This window comes from Myotis nattereri, assembly GCF_964212035.1.
Source record: "Myotis nattereri genome assembly, chromosome: 4".
Classification (NCBI taxonomy): Eukaryota; Metazoa; Chordata; class Mammalia; order Chiroptera; family Vespertilionidae; genus Myotis; species Myotis nattereri.
The window spans coordinates 68,362,568-68,385,890 of NC_138079.1; the positions used below are offsets into that span (position 1 = coordinate 68,362,568).

General features: G+C 36.7%; 1 protein-coding gene and 1 pseudogene across 7 annotated transcripts in view; one reads left to right on the plus strand and one right to left on the minus strand.

Moving 5' to 3' along the window:
- AP3S1 (adaptor related protein complex 3 subunit sigma 1) overlaps positions 1-23,323 on the plus strand; it is a 53,249-nt gene that overhangs the window by 9,445 nt on the left and 20,481 nt on the right. For 5 of the 6 annotated variants that reach the window (XR_013995850.1, XM_081088732.1, XM_081088731.1 and 2 more), the window contains exons 2-3: positions 11,688-11,779; positions 16,779-16,890. The exons of the other annotated variant lie outside the window; for it this stretch is intronic. Coding sequence is in view for 4 of the 5 variants with exons in the window: in XM_081088732.1 (XP_080944858.1) it covers positions 11,688-11,779; positions 16,779-16,890 (204 nt within the window). In the remaining variant the exon portion in view is untranslated. The remainder of the gene's footprint in view (positions 1-11,687; positions 11,780-16,778; positions 16,891-23,323) is intronic. 6 annotated transcript variants of the gene reach the window in all.
- Positions 20,328-20,736, minus strand: LOC308518069 (cytochrome c-like; annotated as a pseudogene). Its single transcript has one exon. The product of its transcript is annotated as a cytochrome c-like (transcript).

Genomic DNA, 23,323 nt, shown 5'->3' on the forward strand with positions numbered 1-23,323 from the left:
TATTTGTGTTTGTATGGCCTTGTTTTAAGCACTCGTAATATTGTGCTAAGTAAAATAGATGTTATCCCTGTCTTGTGAGTTTATATTCTAGTGATAGAAGACAGACAGTAAACAAATTATGTAAGGTTGTGATTAGTCTATGAAAGAAGAAAAATGAAACAGTGTAATGGGATAAAGTATGATGGGGGAGAGGCTGGGGTCAGTGGGCTCCCACAAGGGGAGCACTGCTCAGCCAGAAGCTGGACTAACGACTGGGGAGTGCAGCGGCTGTAGCGGCATTGCTAAGGCCCCGCTAAGGATGTCCGACTGCTGGCTGTGGGGAGTGGGCCTAAGCCATCAGTCATTCATCCCCCAAAGGCTCCCGGACTGCGAGAGGGCTCAGGCCAGGCTGAGGGACCCCCCACCCTGAGTACACGAATCTCGTGCACTGGACCTCTAGTATTAGATAAGATCATCAGGGAAAACTTTGTGAACCTGACATTTGAAAAGAGAACTGAATGAGGTAAAGGAGTGTATGAGAATACCTGAGAAGAAAATGTATGGGGCATGAAAAGGTACAGGATCCCTCAAATCGGAGCAAATTTGGTGTGTTGAGGAATAGCAAGAAGGCAAGCTGAGTGATTACAGGAAAGAGTGGTAAGAGATGAGGTCTGAGAGAAAGACAGGGTCAGATTGGGCCTGCATGCCAAATCATGCAGCCCCTTCTTCAGACCTTTCAGTCTGATGACATTATCCCCAACACTCTACAAGAAAAGATACTTCTTCTTGAATCTTACTTGTATTTTGCACAATTGAACAGTGCCTCTGGCCTCTGCAGGAGAGGCAGTGATGCTGTCTCTGCTCAGTTATTTTCTTTTCCACCTAGTTATCTTAGGCTCTGGAAAGGTATGAATAAAGGTAAAAGTGAGTGCTCCAATTCTCTGAAGCCTCTGTACGGAGTCCAATGATCAAGCTGGCTCCATTTCCTAAGACACTTGTAAATAGCACAAGTCAAGAGGAAAATAATTTATTTTTCCTAGACATCTCACATTCTTAATTAGAGGGATGCAGAGGTTATGTGAAGCCCACTAGACCAGTTCTATTATTACTAAGAAGCATTTCCATCTTTCCTGCCTTGGATGAAATCTGGTGTTAATTACAGGAATCAGTAGCTGTCAGTCATTGTTCTCTTTGTTGCCCAGGAAGAAAGGGCTCCTTGCCAGTCTGCCAGAACCATTGATCATTTTGATTCCTGTGTGCTACATAAGTGAGAAAAATTGTTAGTTCATCCCACCACATATATGTCTTGCTATTTCTTGTCATTAATGTATCTTAGTGTGATTGTTTCAAATAATTTTTTGCAGAGGTAAAATATATATAACAGAATTTACCATTTTAAGTGTACAGTCCTGTGGCAATAAGTACATTCACATTGTGTACAATATCATCATCATCTATCTCCAGAACTTTTTCATCTTCCCCATTTGAAAATTTGGAAGAGTATGTAGCTAAAGGAACTGTAGAACATTCTAGAGATTGTTCTCAGCTATTCTTTGTATTTCCTCAGACTGAATTGCCTCTTTTATTTTTATTCTCAAATACTCCAATGTTTAAATTATCAGAGTCTTATTTAGGAATGAACTTCCTTCTTATTACAAAATGCAATATCCTCCACTATTATTTCTGAGAATATATCTATAGGGAGACTTTTTTAGGAAAGAGTGTAGCTATAAAACTTGCCCCAGCTTTTTCTTTTTAAAGAATTACCTAATTTTATTGTATTCACCATTGTGCAGCCATTACCATAATTTAAGTTTAGAACATTTTCATCAATCCAAATTAAACCTAGCCTGGCTGGTGTTGCTAAGTGGTTGAGCTTCAACCTGTGAGTCAGGAGGTCCCTGTTGGATTCCCATTCAGGACACATGTCTGGGTTGCAGGTTCAGTCCCCAGTAGGGGGCGTGTAGGAGGCAGCCTGTCATTGATTCTCATTATTGATGTTTCTTCTCTCTCTGCCTCTCCCTTCTTCTCTGAAATAAATAAAAGTATATTAAAAATTAAAAATAAATAAAACGTAGTACCTATTAACAGTCAATCTGCAACCCCCACTCCCCACAGCTGTTGGCAACCACTAATCTATTTTCTGTGCCTATAGATTTGCCTATTCTAGACATTTCATATAAATGGAATCATGAAATATGTAGTCTTTTGTGACTGGCTTCTTAGCATGATACTTTCAGGAGGCATCCATGTTGTAGCATATACCAATACTTCTTTTTATGGCCAAATATTTCATTATATAGATATACCACATTTTGTTATGGGTGTTTGGGTTGTTTCTACTTTTTGGCTACTATGAATAATTCTGCTATGACATTCATGTGAACTCATATGAAATTTTTATGTGAAAATATGTTTTTATTTCTCTTGGGTATATATATCTAGAAGTGCAATTGCTAGGCCATATGGAAACTCTGTGTTTAATTGTTCAAAAAACTGCTGGATTATTTTCCAAAGTGACTGTGCCATTTTACATTACCATCTGCCATGTATGAGAGTTTCAATTTCTCCATATTCTCATTAATTCTTGCTATTGTCTGTCTTTTTTATTCTAGCCATCCTGGTGGATGTCAAGTAACATGTCATTGTGAATTTGATTTGTATTTTTGTAATGACAGGTGATGTTGAGCATCTTTTCAAGTGATTATTGCTATTTCCATATCTTCTTTGAAGAAAAGTCTAGCCAAATCCTTTGTCTATTTTTAAGTTGTGTTTTTATTATTATCATTGAGTTGTAAGAGTTCTTTATGTATTTGGGATGCAAATCTCTTATCAGATATATGATTTGCAAATATTTTGTTCCCATTCTGTGGGTTGTTTTCACTCTCCTGTTGATATCATTTGCAGCACAAAGATTTTACATTTTGATGTCATCTACTTTATCTCTTTTTTTTCTTTGCTCATGCTTTTGGTGTTATATCTAAGAAATCTTTGTCTTATCCAAGGTCATAAAGATTAATTACTGTTAGTTTTAGTTTTTACATTTAGGTCTGTGATCCATTTTGAGTTTTTGTATAGTATGAGGTAGGGATCTAACTTCATTCTTTTGCATATCCAGTTTTCCCAGCACCATTTGTTGAAAAGACTATTCTTTTCCCCATTGAATTGTCTTGGAACCTTGCTTCAACTTTTGGAATTTAAGAATAGCCCCATCCTGATCACGTGAAGTGAGGCCTACCCACATACACCAAGTCTCTAGCCAGACTTCCTACCTGGGAGAGGCCTGGCAAAAAAATCACATTTGTGGATTTTTCCTGATTCCTCATTGTTGGAGTGCTTTGAAGCTTAATCTTCAGACTTCTATTCTTTTTAATGCACAAAGAACTAATTATTTCCCATGTGATTTTTGTTTTCCTGATTTTAATCTTTTGCTCAAATTTTTCTTTATGCCTCAAATGTCATGCAACTTTACTCTATTTTTTGTATTTCTGAATTCTACCTATTCTTTATGGACCTTTCTAAATATATGTCACTTTTAAAATGATAACCTTGCTGCTGAAAGTCTTTGTTCCCCTTTAGTTCTTATGACATTATTTGTACTATTCATATGTCAGGGATTGCCCTCTAATTTTGATAATAAAGACATCTATTTCTTTTTTCGTATATAAAGGCAATATATAGAACATTAAATAAAAGTTTAAAAAATAGTTATATTCATGTTTTATTTCTTGTATTAAGCTTTGAGAAAGGATCTGTTTCTTTTCATCTTGGTAATCCTTTATATTCTAAAAAAATTCTTCTCTGAGTGTACATGGGAGGGAGGGATAAGGATAATGACTTATTTACTGTTGGATTAAGAGGGAAGTTTTGGTTCTGACATTGCCTTTTATGACATGCTGTAGAGCAGCATTTGCCAACCTTTTCAGACCTCACAGATCACCAGTGGTCCACAGACCACCAGTTGGCGACTGCTGCCCTAGAGGCCCGGTGCATGGATTCGTGCACTGGTGGGGTCCCTCGGCCTGGCCTGTGGGGATCAAGCTAAAACCAGCTCTCATCCCCGAGGGGTCCCGGATTGCAAGAAGGCGGTTCTCGGGTGATGCACCCCAAAATCGGGCTCCCTCCTCTCTGGTTCTGGATGAGTCACCCGAGAACCGCTGCTGCCAAGTCACTGCAGCTCAGCAGCTCCTGCGTTGAGTGTCTGCCCCCTGGTGGTCAGTGTGCATCATAGCTACCAGTCAGAGCATTTGCCCCTAGTGGTCATTGCTCACCATAGCTACCAGCCAGTCGGCCGGTCGCTTAGGCTTTTATATATATACATAAGGTCAGGAAAGGAACATAGGAAAAGAGAAAGTTTTACTAGTGGGTTACTGAATTTTTTAAATTTATTTTTCATTAATGCATTAAGAAGTATTTATAATATAGCCTTTTGTAACTAGTTGTCTTTAGACTGATGTAATCTAGGAATTGTGACTAACTGAAATATATCTCTTTTGACTTAGATTATGAAACAGTCGTAGGAAATCCGATCACCCTGCATTTTGATTCCCAGTTTTATAGCATTGCTCCATACCTTTTAGTTTCCAGTATTGCTATCAAAAAGCCGGTAATAATTCTGAGTACTTATTCTTTGCATGTGATCTGTTTTTACTGTCCAGACTGCATGTAAACTCTTGTTTGCAGTTTCTAAAGTTTCACAGGTCCTTGCTATCAGTCAATTTTCATCAGTTGTGCTGGGTACTTGATGGGCCCTTTTATTCTGAAAAACTCTTGTCCTCCTTGCTTGAAAAATTTATCAGTTTTCTGTGTTCTCTTTTTGAAACTTTTATTCAGCATTCCTCGGCTCTGTCCTACTTTTTTAATCCTTTCTCTTCTGTTTTCTATCTTTTACCCTTTGATTCTATTTTCTGGATGTTTTTCTCAAGTTTATTTTTCAGTGTTTCTCATGAGTATTAAAATTTCTCCTTGTATTTTTAATTTTCACAAGCTCCTATTTGATCTCTGAATGTAACTGTTTACTAGTGTGCCTTTCTTTTCTTGTTTCATAGTTGTATTACCTTTCTTATCTCTCTGATATTAATGGTATATATTTTAAAATTTTCTTCTCCCTACTTGGTTTGTTTCCTCTGAGTTGCTTCCCTCCTCCCTGCTATTTCGTCCTTAGTTTTTATGTTAGATGTCCAATATCCTTGGTTGTCTGCTCTTATCTAAGGTTAGGATACTAAAAGCTAATTGCAAGCTCTGAATCCATGATTAGAAGTTGTCTGTATGAGCTTTACTTGAGTTGATCAGGCAGTTTTAGCTAGTATAAGAATTGTAATTGGTGTAACAACAATCCCCCAAATCTTAGTGGCTTAACACAATAAAAGTTTATTTCTTACTCACATAAAGTCCAGTATTGGTCATCCTGATCAGATAGAACCTTCCATGTGAGCATTTGTCTGTCATTCTTAAGAAGGAATCAAGAGACCTTCTGCATCTAGCCAACATGAAAGATTGTGCAGGAATTTTTATGAATAAGGCTCATATTTTTAACTACTACATCGTATTGTTTTTACTTCATTACCGCTGTGTGTGTGTGTGTGTAAGATAACCTAGATATTTGATAAGATAAAGGGATGTGGATCCTATCTTTTAGATTACATATTCACTTATTCAGTACACTTTTATTGGTTACTCTATGCCAGCCACTTGTTGAGAATTTCAGATTCAAAGAATACCTGGAGGAGCTCAGAGTCTGGTAGAATTAAGATATGCACAAAGGAAATTTGAACACTTCTTATAAGCGTATAACAGGAATAGAAATAATGCCAAGGAAGCAATGAAGAAGAAGGAACTAATTTTTCCTGAGAAAGTAAAAAAGAACTTCATAGAGTTATCATGTTTTAGCTAAGCCTTAAAAGGATGTTGTTAGAGAATGGAGTGAGGATGTAGGAAAATAGGAAGGGAGTAAATGGCGAGAACTTCAGTATGGTTGGAGAAGATTGTATAGGGAAGAAGAAATAGATGAATTTTGAGACATAAGTCTCAGTTAGATTTTGGAGGGTGTTTTATGGCATGGTAGGGAGTTTGGACTTTATCTTAGATCAAATGAAAGGGCTTTAAGAAAGTAGGTAAAAATGCTGTTTTTTTAGGAAGTAATTCTGGTGGCTTGTAGGATGGAGTAGAGAGAGGTGACAGAGTGAACATTTAGGTGGTTCTTACAGTATTCTGAGTAAGAATAAGAATCTGAGTTGAGGTAATGTCTTTGAATCCGGCTTTCCTATTTCTGAAATAGAATTAACAGTTTGTGGTGACTGAATGTACATGTGAATTGAAAGGAAAGGAACCTTAAAGATTTTTGCCTCAAGAGTCTGGTGAATGGTGATGTTATTAACTGCGATTAGAATATAGTAAGAAAAATTGGTTTCAGAAAAAAATATAATGTTTTTAGTCTTCAAAATGTGGGTTTTAATATGACTTTATAGCTATAAGTGGAGTGTATAGTTGGAAGCTGGAAGTACTATCCCAATTCAGAAAAGAATGTTGCCTTCTTTTAGGCACTGGAGATATGGGAGAATTAAAGATTCAGGAGATAATAACATGGTTGAAACCACAAGAGTAGATAAGGTCATCCAAGGGCCACCATTTAGCTCTAGATCAGTGGTTCTCAACCTTCCTAATGCTGCAACCCTTTAATACACTTCCTCATGTTGTGGTGACCCCCAATTTCATTGTTACAAATTGAACATAATTATAGCATAGTGATTAGTCATAAAAACAATATGTAATTATATATGTGTTTTCTGATGGTCTTAGGTGACCCCTGTGAAAGGGTCGTTCAACCCCCAAAGGGGTCACGACCCACAGATTGAGAACCACTGCTCTAGATGAAGACTAGAAGGAGGTGACAATAAAGCAAACATCATAAAGGAAAAGGGCAACTGTCTTACACATGGCTCCCCCCTTTCAACTTTTTAATGAAATATTGAATAGGTACAAAAGAATATTTATATAATAAATATCTGTAAAATGTGATAAGTAGTGCCCTAATTACTATGCATTCACCACCCTTTTTTCAGAAAAATTGCCAATAACTTTGAAGTCTTTCTGTATTTCTCTTTTATTTCATCCTGTTTCCTCTCTATAACTACTATTTTGAATTTTTAAAATAATATTATGTTTTTGTTTTGCCACATATTTTTGTCTTTAGACAATTTATTGTTTAGTCTTGCATGTTTTTGAACTAAAAATAGAATGATGGTGTTTATAGTCTTCTGTGACTTAATTTAAAAAAACACACCAATTCAACATTTCTAAGATCACCATTGGCATTATATCTACTGTAGTCATTAATTTTCATTGCTGTGAGTATTCCATGCACAAATAAACCACAGTTTATTTATACATTCTACGATTAGTGGACGTTTACATTGTAGTTTTCTTACTGTTACAAACAGTGCTGCTATAAGCAGTCTTGCAAACATCTTTTATAATTTCTCTAGGACATAACTAGGAGTTGAATAACATTGTCCTAGGGTACTTGCATGTTTAGCTTTACTAGGTAATGCTGATCTGTTTTCAGAAGGGGTCGTACCAATTTACAGTTCTTCTAGTATTGTATAAGTACTTTGTTGTTATGCATTCTTGACAATACTTGATATTATTAGACATATTTACATGTCTTCATCAATAGTATGGGTACTTGATGATGTGATTATAGTTTAAATTAGCAGGGGATTCCCCCCCCCCCCCCCCTTTCTCTTTTGTTCCTGTGAGAACATGAGCATCTTACATAGTTTATTCTTTATTCTGGTTTCCATTTTTCTTTTTAAATTACATTTATTGGGACATTAGTTAATAGGATCTTATAAGTTTCAAGTGTACATTTTTATGATACATGATCTGTATATTGCACCCTAGCTGGGTAGCTTAGTTGGTCAGAGCATCATCCCAATATGCCAAGGTTGAAGGTTTGATCCCCAGTTAGGGCACATACAAGAACCCATTTTCTGTTCTGATAACATATAAAGTTGAGTAAGATGGATGGCCTCTTACCTCAATTTGCATTTAGTTAAGCTTACTTAATTAGAAGCTCCAGACTTTGTTCCATCAAAAAATAGATTAGCTATATGAATTATTTATAACTTCTCTATTTCAGTTTACTCATTTATAAAACAGTGGACTTTAACTATTTAATATCTAGTGTCCCTTTTACTAATGTCTATAATTCCCTTGTCTAATATTTTTCTTGTTGGTCTTGAAACTTAGAAATAAGGTAGTTATATTGTAGTGGTAAACTATAAAGCATTGATTTTTGTTTTGTTTTGTTTTTCATAAGAAAATGTTGGGTTCTGTTTCTGTGAGATGTGATATGTAAGTTCTTAAAGGAACTATCAGATGAATTTCCCAACAAATATCACTATCTTGCATTTTAAAAATTATTTTTATTGATAATTTTTTTATTCCTCAATTACAGTTGACAGAAAATATTGTTAGTTTCAGGTGTACAACATAGTAATTAGACATTTATATAACTTACAAGGTGATCACCCCAATAAATCTAGTACCCATCTGACATGATACATAGTTATTACAATATTATTTATTATTATTTTAAATCCTCACCTGAGCTTATGCTTTTTATTGACTGTTTTGTAACTAGCAATTTGTACTTCTGAATCTCTTACCCTTTTTTACCCATTCCTCTAACCTCCCTCCATCTGATAGCCATCAAAACGTTCTCTGTATCTATGAATTTGTTTCATTTGTTCATTTATTTTGTTTTTTGAAATTTCACATATAAGTAAAATCATATGGTATTTGTCTTTCTGTGGCTGACTTATTTCACTTAGCATAATATGCTCTAGGTCCATCCATGTTGTTGCAGATGTCAAGATTTCATTAATTTTTATGGCTGAGTAATATTTCGTTGTATATATGTACCCTTCCTTTCTTTTTTATCCATTCATCTATTGGTGGATACTTAAGTTGCTTCCATATCTTGGCTATTGTAAATAATGCTGCAGTGAACATAAGGATTTTTCTGTCTTTTTGAATTAGTGCTTTGAATTTCTTTGGATAAATACCAAGAAGTGAAATTGATGGGTTTTTCTTTGTCTCTTGTTATAACCTTTGTTTTAAAGTCTATTTTGTCTGGTATAAGTGTTGCTACTCCAGCTGTTTGTTTTTTTCAATTTCCATTTCCAAAAAATTTATTTTTTCATCTCTTTATTTTCTGTCTCTGTGTGTCTTTCCATCTGAAGTGAGTCTCTTTAGGCAACATATGTAAGGGTCTTGGTTACTTATCCGCTCAGCTACCCTATGTCTTTTGATTGGAGCATTTAATCCATTTACTTTTAAAGTAATTGTTGGTAGATATGAACTTGTTGACGTTTTATTATTCATGATTTTGATTTTTCCTTTCTTCTTAAAGACATCCCTTTAACATTTCTTGTAACACTGGTTTGGTAGTGATGAATTTCTTTAGCTTTTTTTGTTTGGGAAGCTCTTTTTCTGTCCTTTGATTCTAAATGATAGCTTTGCTGGGTAGAATAATATTGGTTGTAGTCCCTTGCTTTTCATCACTTTGAATACATTACGCTTATCCTTTCTGGCCTGAAATGTTTCTTTTAAGAAATCAGCTGACAGTCTTATAGTTAGGTAACTATCTGTCTTTCTCTTGCTGCTGTTTAGAGTCTCTCTTTGTCTTTAACCTTTGGCATTTTAGTTATGATGTGTCTTAGTGTGGGCCTCTTTGGGTTCATCTTGTTTAGGACTCTGTGCTTCCTGGGCTTATATGTCTATTTCCTTTGCCAGGCTATGGAAGTTTTCAGTCATTAGTTCTTCAGATAGGTTTTCAATCCCTGGCTCTCTCTCTTCTCCTCCTGGTACTCCTATGATGCAAATGTTGGTGTGCTTTAAGTTGTCCCAGAGGCCCCTGAAACAATACTTGTTTTTTTTGTTTTATTTTGTTTTTGGGTTCTTTCTGCTATACTGATTAGGTGTTTTCTCCTACCTTATCTTCCAAATTGCTGATTCAGTCCTTTGATTCATCTAATATACTGTTGATTTTCTCTAATGTATTCTTCATTTCAGTTATTGTATTGTTCATTTCTGACCGTTCTTTTTTATCTTTTCTTTCTCCATTTTTATGTTTCCTGTCTCTTTGTTGATCTCACTGAGATAATTGAGCATACTTATAACCAGTGTTTTGAACTCTGCATCTGGTAGATTGTCTCCATTTTGTTTAGTTCTATTTCTGGAGTTGTGTTCTGTTCTTTCATTTGGGACATGTTTCTTTATTCCCCTGTGTTTGTTTCTGTGTGTTAGGTAGAGCTGCCATGTTTCTTGGTCTTGATAGAGTGACCTTATGGACTAAGTGTCGTGAGGGGCCCAGTGAGCCAGTCGTGTAGGTTGTGTGTCCCTCCTGTTGTAGTTGAGCCTTGATTACTGTTGGCACATCAATGGGAGAGATTGACCCTCAGGCTGATTGGTTGTGAGGATTGGCTCTGACCACAGTGGAGGAGCTGTTGTGCAGAGGTTGGCCCTACAGAGCAGGATTTGCTTTAGGATTCTGACGCCTGCAAAGTCTGCACTTCGAGCCTGTCCCAACCTTTAAAGTTGTTGGGAGGGACTCTGGTGCAGGCCAAAGTTAGCTGTTGGCTTTGCCCTATGTGGGCTACTTGGTATGAGCTGCAAAGTGATCTACAGATAGTTGCCCCTTGACTGGGTTTGGAGGTGCCTGGGAGAGGCTAAGGTGACTGAGGCTGGCTACCACTATTGTCAGGCTTGGGGCTGCTTTGCAAGAGACACAGGGCACAGTAAGGACAGATGCTGCTTTGGAGTTTGTAAATCTTTAAGAGATTTTGGGAAAGCCTGAAGCATGAGCCAAGACAGGCTGTTTGTATGGAAAAGCCACTGGGAGCAGCTTGGGTGTACTTGCAAGTTGGGTGAGGTGGGGTCTCAGGGAATCACCAGGGTTGGGTTAACTCTGTTAGCTAGGTGGATGGAGGCTCAGATGCAGCACCCACCTGCGAGTGCAGGCTGGGTTGAGGGAGGGATCAACAAAGGAACAGTGTTCTCTGCCAGCACTTCTGTCTGGGCAAAAGCTGCCCCTCCACCCCTCATTCTGAAGCCAGATAAATCAGTCTTCTCCGTATGTCCCTGGAACCTTTTGAGCTGCCTCCCCACAGCGAGTGAATCTGTCAGCAAGTAAGTCTGTTTGCCAGCCCTTTAAGACAAATGCTTGGAACTCCAGCAACCCTCCATATTACTCAGCCACAATCCCTCTGGTTTTTATAGTCAGAAGTTATGGGGACTTCTCTTCCCAACCCTGGAATCCTGGTCTGGGGAGCCTAGTGTGGAGCTGGGACCCCTTGCTTCTCAGGTGGCACCTAAGCAGCCAAGATATCCCTCTCGATTTTTAGCCACCACATGTGTGTGTGGGACCAGCCCATTTGGCATCTTTACCTCCCGCCCCCTTGACTCCATGTGGCTTCTTCAGTATATCCTTAGTTATGGAACTTCAGTATATCCTTAGCTAGTCTTCAGAAGGTTCTCAATGATGGTTTTCCTATAGTTTCTTTGTAATTTTGATGTGGTCGTGGGAGGAGACGAGCACAGCGTTTACTACTCCACCATCTTAACCAGAAACCCATTTTTAAAAATTTTAAATGCTGTTAAACCTACAAATCCAATCCTAACATATATGAATTATTCTTTCTCAGAGTGAAGATACACAACAGCAAATCATCAGGGAGACATTCCATTTGGTATCTAAGAGAGATGAAAATGTTTGTAATTTCTTAGAAGGAGGATTGTAAGTAAAGCATTTCATAGACAATTCTAATCTTTGTATGTTTAGAATATATACTGTTTAATCTGTTTATGGTAAAAGTTTTTTTAATTTTAATTAATTTGATCAGGTGAATTAATTGCCACCTATGTTAGCTATAAATCTAACTTAAAGAATTTTTTAGCCTGACTGGCATGGCTCAGTGATTGAGCGTCAACCTATGAACCAGGAGATCACGGTTGAATTTCCGGTCAGGGCCCTTGCCTGGTTTGCGGGCTTAGTACCCCATGTGGGGTATGCAGGAGGCAGCCAATCAATGATTCTCTCTCATCATTGATGTTTCTATCTCTCTCTTTTTCTCTGAAATCAATAACAATATACTTTAAAATTTTTTTTAAAGATATGCAATCTTGTTTGTTCTTTTTAAGAATTTTATAAAAGTACTAGTAGCCCTGCACATGAATCCATGTGCTAGTAGCTCACTGCTGCCCTCCAGTAGCTCTCTGCCCGCTGCCCCGCCGCCTCATAGCTTGCTGCCCTGCCCCCTCCTGTAGCTCTCCACCCACTGCCCTGCCTTTCTGTAGCTCCCTCTGCCCCCCACTCCCATAGCTTGCTGCCCTGCCCCCTCCTGTAGCTCGCTGCCACCCTCCTGTAGTTCTCCAACCACTGCCCCACCCTCCTGTAGCTCCCTCCACCCCCTTGCCACTCCCCTCATAGCTTGCTGCCCTGCCCCCTCCTGTAGCTCTCTGCCCGCTTGTATCTCACTGCCCCACCCTCCTGCTGATCCCTGATCCGGTCCTTACACGATTGGTCGTTAACGCTTCACAGTGTAACAACCATTTGCATATTACATCTTTATTATATAGGATTTTATATAAGGCAATATATGTATATGGTGAAAATTTGAACATTATAAGGAAGTATAAAATGTAAAATGTAAATTAGTCTCTCTGAATTTTAGTCCTCCTTCCCAATTTCTTGTGTGTCATTCTAGAAAATTAATTTTGCATTGACTAACATATAAAAGTGTGATCTTAAGATCAAACTATGTATGCTAGTTTGCATATTTCTTGTTTTCACTTAGTAATTTGAAAAGCTTTGCCATATAAACGTACCTAGAGCAACTTCATTCTTTGTAATGACTACAGGCTATTCCTTAGAGCAGCGGTTCTCAACCTGTGGGTCGCTACCCCTTTGGGGGTCAAACGACCCTTTCACAGGGGTTGCCTAAGACCATCGGAAAACACATATATAATTACATATTGTTTTTGTGATTAATCACTATGCTTTAATTATGTTCAATTTGTAACAATGGAATTGGGGGTCACCACAACATGAGGAACTGTATTAAAGGGTTGCGGCATTAGGAAGGTTGAGAACCACTGCCTTAGAGTGAATAGATCTGTTCATTAAATTTTAGATTACATACTTTATTTTATTATTACAAACAAGACTGAAGTCTGCTTTTTAAATCTATGACTGTGTATATGTATAGGCATTTCTGTATATAGATTAGAATTCAGCTAATATATTTTTCTATTTTAAATGAAAAACTAAGAATTACTTACACTTTGTAGTGTTACATGTCACACATACTGCAACAAAAATAACTTTAAAAAATAAAATTACTTATAATTAGCTTGCTAACTATTATAAATACTTTTAAATTAATGGGGTTCATGAAAATAATGTGCTCTCAAATAGTTTTATAAATGTTCCCCCATGTTTATATCATTGATTTCTTTTTTAAAAAAAATATATTTTATTGATTTTTTACAGAGAGGAAGGGAGAGGGATAGAGAGTTAGAAACATCGATTAATGAGAAACATCGATAAGCTGCCTCCTGAACACTCCCCACTGGGTATGTGCCCGCAACCAAGGTACATGCCCTTGACCGGAATCGAACCTGGGACCCTTCAGTCCGCAGGCCTCGCTTTTCCACTGAGCCAAACTGGTTAGGGCTATCATTGATTTCTTATTAAGAAATGTCCTCATTGATAATTCAAAAACTGAACTTTAACTGAGTCCCACTGTAAATAATCACAGGTTTAGTCAAAGAAGCCTACACTTTTGTATTTTAAGGTACATAGTGCATATTATGAAAAATAGGATAATAGAGCCGAAACCGGTTTGGCTCAGTGGATAGAGCGTCGGCCTGTGGACTGAAAGGTCCCAGGTTCGATTCCGGTCAAGGGCATGTACCTGGGTTGCAGGCACATCCCCAGTGGGAGATGTGCAGGAGGCAGCTGATCAATGTTTCTCTCCCATCGATGTTTCTAACTTTCTAACTCTCTATCTCTCTCCCTTCCTCTCTGTAAAAAATCAATAAAATATATTTTTTTTAAAAAAATAGGATAATAGAGAAGTCATTCTTATCTGAACATAATTACTTTTTACCATGTAGAAAGTTTACTTTTATTTCATAAAAGGTTATATCATGCTGCCCTTAAATTGATAAATATTTGTAAATTTTGCTATTAACTTATCGCTATCAATTTAATAGTTGAGACAGGTACACCTGGTTTCTGTTTTTATATTTTAATTGTATTTTTTTATTTCTCTTACACCTTTATAATTTAATGTCTTTGCCATCACTATTACTTTCTGTCATATCAGTCTCTTAATCTCTTATCCTATAAGAAACTACCACCCACCATAGTGCACTGCATGTGATAGACATGCAAAAACTTGATTGATCTAATCAGGCACTGTTTCAACTATAAATTATGGCCTGACTTTGTGACCAACCTTATAAAAAGTAGGTAGCAAATATTGCATCAGAGATGAGAATACACATCTGGTTTAGTCCTAGTTTTGTCACTAACACGCTGGCTTTTTTGGTCAGGTAACTTAAAATCTTCTATCGCAGTTTTTATCTGGTATTTGGACTAAGAAGATTTCTAAAATTCTGTGGTTTTATATAGTGTATTGCATTCCATATAAGAATTTGTATCAGTATTTATCTGTATTGTACTGTAGTTTAAAGATTAAATTATATTTTTAAAGATAAATATATACTTGCCATATTAATATATTTTCTTTCTTTTAATAACATTCATAACCATTTTTAACAACATTAATAGTCATTTAATAACACCAAAAGTTTGGTCTTTTCTTAAAAACAGCCAAACAGAAGTTTAAGACAACTGCAAATTGCTGATTTCTGATGAAGTGAAACCTGCTGCTTGTGCTCTTTTTGTGTCTTTCATGGAACAATTGCAATAATTTACACTAATAAAAGAGAAAGATGCAAATTGCTGTACCTTTGTGACACCCACCAGCCAATCAGGAGTGAGTATGCAAATTAACCCAACAAAGATGGTGGGTTAAGTTGCATACACAGGCACTGAGTGGCCTGGGGCAGGGCAGGACGCTTGCACCATGGCAACAACACAGGCTTTCCACACTGCCCCAGCCACTCCTGGCCTCTGGGCAGCGGGGGAAGGCAAAAAGACAGCTTCGGGCCGGAACCAAGGCAGAAAGGCGGCTCTGGCCAGAGTGAAGGTGGTACCAGCAGCCAGGGGAAGGAAGGCCTATTCTTGCATGAATCTTCGTGCATTGGGCCTCAAGTAACCTATAAAAATAATGTCAGATAATCTTTAAAGTATACATATTTTCTAATTGAATCTTTTCTATAAACATATCTAGCATAGTTAAAAAATTTTTGTCAAAAATTATTTCTCCTTTTGCTATTAGAGAACATAAGATAAATTGTTTCTATAGAACTTATAAATTCAGTATTACTTTTTAAATTTATTTACCCATTTTATTTTATTTTTTTGTTAATCCTCATCCCAAGGATATTTTTTCATTGAATTTTTAGAGAGAGTGGAAGGGAGAGGGAGAGACAGAGAGAGAGAAACATCGATGTGGGAGAGTCACATCCATTGGTTGCCTGACCGGGACCAGGGATCGAGCCTGCAACTGAGGTATGTGCCCTTGACCAAAATTGAACCCACAACTCTTCAGTCCATGGGCTGATGCTCTATCCACTGAGCCAAATTGGCTAGGGTTTCAGTGTTATTTTACTGAGTAAGTAATATATGCCATTTTCCCTTTTTTGAGTGTTCAGTTAGCTTTTATGTTAGTGTTAGAGGGTCTTTTGAGAAGATGAATAAACTAATTATTGTAAACTTAACTATGATAGTTAAACTATACTTAGAAAAATGTAAGATGTTTGGAAAGATTATTTATAAAATGCTGTAATTCTAACAAATATAAATAAAAACATTTGATGAAAGAATTGAGTATCTCTTAGCTCAATTGTTGTTGTTTTGCATTTATATTTCAAAACAAAATGTGTTTTTGGAGATTTTGTTAGGAAATCTGTCCAACTTAAGAAGAAATGTCATTCTTTTTTTTTTCTCCCCTCATTTCTAATCAGTCTTAAGCTTGTGACTTATGTAATTAAATTTAGTAAGCACTTTCAAATGCCCTGTCATCTGATTTCTGCCCTCTTTCTGACCTCATTGCTTACTAATCTTTCTTTGTCTATAGACCGTCTTTCTCTTCCCTGAACATCCATACTTTGTTCTTGATGAAATGGCCTTTTTATTAGTTGTTACTCTGCCTGAAATGCTCTTCTCTAAATTCTGTCATTGCTGCCTCATTATTATTAGATCTTGGCCTAAATATCACTCTTAACATCTAATCTGAAGTAATGAACCCATCAATATGGTATCATCTTATTTTGATTCTCTATGTAGTGCTTTCCACTCTGATAATGTTTGTTTATTGCTCCTTATCCACTATCAGTGTCTGACACATAGTATATACTCAGCAGATAGTTTAATGAATGAATGAATTAAAATGAAGCAGCAACATCTTTTACTTGACATTTTTTAAGAAAACAACCACCTTAATTTACTCAGTCTGATACAAGATCACTTGAATGCTATGCCAGTAAATGTTACCTTTTATTTTATAAAATGTTTTTAAGTAAATTATCAGTTTGCTTGAGCTAATGAAAATGTTTTTCATTTTCTTCTTATAATTTCCCAATTGTTTTGTTTTGTCATTTAGATTAATTGGAGGATCTGACAACAAACTAATTTATAGACATTATGCAACGTTATATTTTGTCTTCTGTGTGGATTCTTCAGAAAGTGAACTTGGCATTTTAGATCTAATTCAAGTAAGTTAACATTTGCCTCTATTTAAATAACAATTTTGCCATTTACATTTTAAAAAATGTGTATGTTACAAATTTTCTAAAATGATGTTTCGTTTAGTAAAAAATGAAGCATTCCATAGTAGTATTGGGTGGGTAAAAGAGGGAGGAAGGATGTAAAAACACGTAGACTAACTTAATCTGATTAAGACTAATCACAACTAATTTCATCACGCTCCTTTTTTCTTGTTCATGTAAGTCACCATAAGAAGCCCAAGAGTCATGAATCTCTTACCATGTGTATCCAGATTTGACCCCAAAACCCACTCCTCTCTGTCTCTTGAAAATCTTTCATAATGTCCCTTGAGCTCAAGGTCAGTCATCAGGAAATTTCTCTTTATCTTCAACCTCTTCTGTAACATTGCCTCTCATGCTTTCTTTATAACATTGATCCTGGAGGTCTTCCCTTGCTTCTCTTCTCATTGCTTTTTCCAGATCATTATCTCTTCTAAAACATCTCCAAACTTTATCTCACGTTATTAAACTATACCACCTTCTGCCCATCCTGTTGCAATAATCTTTTATTCCCACCTTCCATTCATTGGAGATTCTATGAAAAACTTTCAAGGGTCTGAGATTTTATCCTACTTGCAAGCTAATAAGTTAACTATCACAGTTTCATGGATGTTGGCAGAAGAGGAGAGATTTCTGGGCCAGAAACAAAGGACTATTACTAGCAGCAAAAGCAGTAGCCAAAGTAAAAGCATTTGCTTACACTGGGTCCTCAAGTCCCAGTTTCCAAAGTGTGACTTGAAAAGGGCCATGTGATACCTGCATACACAGTAGATTGAATGATAGCAGAGGAACCACAACCTTAGGGAACTTGAATCTTTGATAGTGGGCACTAAGCATGTCTGCCCTTGAAGTGGAGGAAGATAATATATTCTAAAGGTAAACCTACCCTTTGCTTTGGAGAGAGACATTCTCCATTTTTTCTAAGGCTGTTTGCTAGACAAGGTTGCTTGAAAAGGTAGTCCACAGTAAAGACAGTCAGTAACTCTGCTCACATTATGTACAGAAATGAAGAATTATTCACTGCCTCCACTTCAATACTGCTTGTGATTTCAGTGTTCATGTGGATAATTCTTTCAGTACACTGGTGTCTTCAAACATTGGAATTCCTCTTCTCTAATAAATTTTGCCCTTTACCCTATCTCACTACTTACTTCTTGATCTTGTCTTTATTCAAACTTCAGTTCCTCCATCATTTCAACTTAACAGTTTGCACTCTCTGCCACCTCTTACCTTTCATATCACAATTTCTATTACTCCTACAAATCTTTGAGCCTGTTGGGATCTTAAGTCTTTTAAACCTATTTTATTTTCACTGTCCCTGATCCTTCTGATGTCTAACTTTCCTTACCCAGCTTAAATTCTATAGTCATCATGATAATCATAGCCTTGTATATAGTGCTCAATTGCTTCCTTGTACCTATACATTTCAACATACAAAGAGGGGGGAAAAAACATAACCATACTTACTGTGGCTTTACTTTAAATTCATAATCCCTAATCTCCAAGAGTCCTTAATGCTACTCAGTCCATTCACTGGTCCATACTCTAGGCAACTACTGATAACACTCTCCTTTCTCCTTAAACCTCTAGCACTTCTAGCATCTTGCTTTCTAGTTCACTGAGAAAATTGAAGCAATCAGAGGAGAACATCTGTGTCCATGTGCTCTGTTCTCTCTTCTATGAGAGGTGAACTCACTGTACTCCTAGCTAAAGCCAATTCACCCACTTATATACTAATTTTCTCCTCGTTGCTATAGCAGTTCTTCCTCTTTCTTCTGTGTCATTTTCCCTCTCTTTTATTTATTTCTTGATCTATGATTTTTTTTAAATTATTTTAAGCCTTATGATCACAAAATTCACAATTTTGTGTTGATAATCTATTCTCTACTTTAATCCTTCTAGTAAGTTGGCAACAGCACCATTACCAATCACAAATATATAAAGTAATTCTATAGTTGTTTTTGAATAACTGGTTCAAGACAATCCTGAATTATAACTTAGTCTGACTTAAAGAATTCATAAGCAAAGTTTGCTACTATATATTGTCATGTTGAAAATTTTTTATGTTAATCCTCACCCGAGGGTATTTTTCCATTGACTTTTATTTTTTTAGAGACAGTGGAAGGGAGGGGGAGAGACAGAGAGAAAGAAACATCTATGCCAGCGGTTCTCAACCTGTGGGTCGCGACCCCTTTGGGGGTCGAACGACCCTTTCACAGGGGTCGCCTAAAACCATTGGAAAACACATATATAATTACATATTGTTTTTGTGATTAATCACTATGCTTTAATTATGTTTAATTTGTAACAATGAAAATACATCCTGCATATCAGATATTTACATTACGATTCATAACAGTAGCAAAATTACAGTTATGAAGTAGCAACAAAAATAATTTTATGGTTGGTAGTCACCACAACATGAGGAACTGTATTAAAGGTTCGCAGCATTATGCCTGGCTGGTTTGGCTCAGTGGATAGAGTGTCAGCCTGGGGACTGAAGGGTCCCAGGTTCGATTCCGGTCAAGGGCATGTACCTTGGTTGTGGCAGCTGATTGATGCTTCTCTCTCATCAATATTTCTAACTCTCTATCCTTTGCCCTTCCTCTCTGTAAAAAAATCAATAAATATATATTTTTTTAAAAAAAAAGGTTCACAGCATTAGGAAGGTTGAGAACCACTGATCTATATGAAAGAGACACATCGATTGGTTGCCTCCTGTACACGCCCTCCCCAAGCGGAGGATCAAGCTTGGAACTGAGGTACATGCCCTTGACTGGATTTGGACCAGGGACCCTTCAGTCTTAGGGCTGACAGTCTTTCCACTGAGCCAAACTGACTAGGGCTCATGCTGAATTTTAAAAGCATCTGACCCTATAGATCATCTATAAAATGTGAGAAGTGTTAAGTGTTCTTTATTTGATATTATACATAAGTAACACTGAAATGCCTTTTATTAAGTAAAAGGCAACTCTCTAGATAAAGGCAACAGTTTAGATAGGGAATTTTAATTGAATTGGCATAGTTAGGACCAAAATGATAAAATGGACATTGCCAGCATATCTTGCTAATGAGCACAACTTGAAATACAAGCAAGTCTTGCTGGTCTAAGAAATAAAAAAGGGATTTCCTCAGAATTTAAACATATTAATACACCAGTTGTAGAAATCTAAGTATAAAGCCAATCCCCTACAGGGTTTTTTATGGCATTCACCATCTCTGTGAAAAGTTAAACATTATGAATCAAGGCCAATCATATTTTTGGAAGCGGAAAACAATGATAGCACTTGCTGAACCAAAATTACCATCAAGTTTCAAAATGCTGATTATATTAATTTAACCACATGCCAATCTTATTTAAATCAGAACTACCCAAAAGAAATGCTTTACCAGCTATTCATGATCTGATTCCTGGTGTATAAGATCAATTTAAATATGGTACAAATAAAAAATGTCATAAGACGTTTGTTGTAATAAGGCAGTAGCCACCTATTACTCACTAGTAGCTTTTTTTTGAGATAAGCTACCAAGTCTGCCCTTTCTGCACTCCTCTTAATGCCAGCGAAGATCATTTTTTGTTCCAGGGATATACTTCTTGGGATTCTCCAAATACTCCGTCTCTCCCCAGGTGATGCCTTTGTTCTTATTGGCAGAAAATTTAGGGATCCGACCTTTCTTTCACCCAAATAGACCATGGAGATTTGGCCCAGTCTTGTGCTTGCCTCCCTTTCCCATAGTATGGCACCAGGCACACTTTTGAACAAAAATCTTCTTGCCCTTTTCAACATCATTCATTTTTAAATTGCTCTTTGGTCGCATGTTACACAGAGGTTCCCACTCACCAAGCCAGATGTCCTCCTTTCTAAGTCCGAGGACATGCCCCATCTGTGCCTACGTATCCATATTGGTGCAACTGAACTTGCTCCCATTTTTCCTCTATTTTTAGATCATTCCCACTAGCCCATAATATTTTCTCCCATCTTAAAAAAAAAGACCTCTTTCTACTTCCTTCTCCAGACACTGCCTCATTTCCCCCCACCCCTTACAGCAAAAACACTTTTAAGATGTCTGTATAAAATGTCTCAATTTTTTCTTTTTGTCTGGAACACACTTTAATCAGGTTTTCAGCTCTATAGTTGCTGATCAGTTTCATCAGTCCTTTATTTGATTAAGATTGTTGATCACTCTCTTCATGAAATTTTTCTTCGCTTGGCTTGTAGGATACCTTACTTGCCTGGTTTTCACCCTACTTCTATAGTTGCTTTATTTTGGTTTTATGACCTCTCCCATCTCTTTGGCAAATCCTGTTGGATATACAGAATATAACCACTTATTACACTCTGCATTGCCACTACATTGATCCAAGCTACCACTAGCTCTTGCTGGATTATAACAGTAGTTTCCTGACTGGTCTTTCTGCTTCCACTGTCTTTTCCCTTTGGTCTTAGCTCAGTAAAACAGCCAAAGTGATACTATCGAAATATGTCACATCTTACACTCTTCCATTCTGAATTCTTCAATGGTCTTTCTTCTCACTCAGAGTAAAGGAAAAGCCAAATTCCTTACAAATGACCCATGAGGCCCCACATAATTTGACTCCCCTCCCCATACCCTGCTAATTATCTTACTTCGTCTTCTACTCCTTTTCCTTTTTCTCTACCCACACTGACCTCCTTGCTGTTCCTCAAACATACTGGCATGCTTCTACATCAGAGCATGTGTGCTTGCTGATCTTTCTGCCTAAATTGTTCTTCCTTTTGATATTTCCATGGTTGGCTCCATTCTTTCAGGTCTTGACCCATATGTTACCTTCTCAATATGTATTCTGTAGCCCTTTTCTTTCATATTTTCTAACCCCTTTTCTGCTGTATTATTTTCCTTAGTACCTATCACTATTTAGTATACCATATATTTGACTGACTTTATCTTGTCTATTGTCATTTATCCTTACAAGAATATAAGCTCTGTGATGGTCAGGATTTTTGTTTATTTTGTTCACTTATTTATCCCTAGTGTGTACAAAGGTCCAGGTACGTAGTAGATTCTCAATAGGTAACTGTTGAATGAATGCATGTAGTATTGAATGCTTAATATTTGCCATTTTTTTATAAAATAAGTGACAGCAAAACCCAAAGGTTAATTAAGAGAAGAGTTAGTTAGAAAGATAAAATATAGTGGTTGCTATGTAACGTATTAACTAACAGTAAAAAAAAATGTAGTTGCTATAAATAATTTTATTGAGTTAAGATTATCATGAGGGAATACTCATGCATGAGTCAGTCACTTTAAAAACATCGAGTGAACAAAGATGGAAAGAAGTAGCTTATTGTTTCTGCTTCTTTCATGAAACAGCTGTTCAGAACTTATTTAGAACTGATTTTCTTGCTTTGTCCAACCTCTAGTTTTGAGAAAGGCAAGTGATATGTAAAAAGTAAGTGTGGAAAATTATAAACCAAGAGAGTTTAGGTCAAAATCTCTTGGTTTTGCATGTTCTTTAGAAAGCAGATTGAGAAAACTTATTAAACATCAACATATAATTACTAAATATATGTTTAATTTTGGTATTTTGAATATTAAAAAGGACCATTCAAATGATCGTGGACGCATATTTTTATGCAAAGATTTCATGCTTCTAAGACATGCATGCTGTCCCAGATTTGACTTTATATCTTATATAAAATCTGAGAAAGGCATTGAATTGAATTAAAATTGAATAATCAGCTTCTGTTTTCTCTTGTTCCTTTTTTAATTCTTTATAAGTTGGGGAAAAAGTAACCTTATTTTGTATCTGATGTGTACTATTTTAGTGTGATATTGACTGCCAAATAAGCAAATTTCAGAGTTGATAGCTAGCTTTTTTTAGAGTCCTTTCTGTTGTAGCATATCTTCATTGGGAATGTTAAAATATTTACAGAGTGAGAATAGAAGCTCATTAAATATTAATGTTGGTTGTTTGAGTTATTTATAAGCAGTCATATTGTCCTCAATTAATTTGTTATGCCAAACTAATGGAGGCATAAAAATTCACTAGGTGATTTCAAATTCTGTAATTGTTTTCTGGACCCCATTTAGCAATTAAATCACCATCAGTCTTGTTCAGTTGTAGTTTAGAAATAATTGATAACTAACAGCTAAACTTTTCTATAGATATAGAAAGATAAGTTTTGGTTATGTTAGAATAAACATACAAACTAGAGCTCCATGTATAGCATTTGTTATTACTATGGTACCAAGTGTGTTAGACTAGCTTTTGTGAAATTATTTTAGTTACTGGAGGAGGGGGTCCCTCACAGTCCAGGAGCCCTCAGGGGCGGGAGGCGACCTGGCGATCAAGGGAAGGCGACGCCCCCATCACACCTCTGCTGCAGCCGCCATCCGAGGC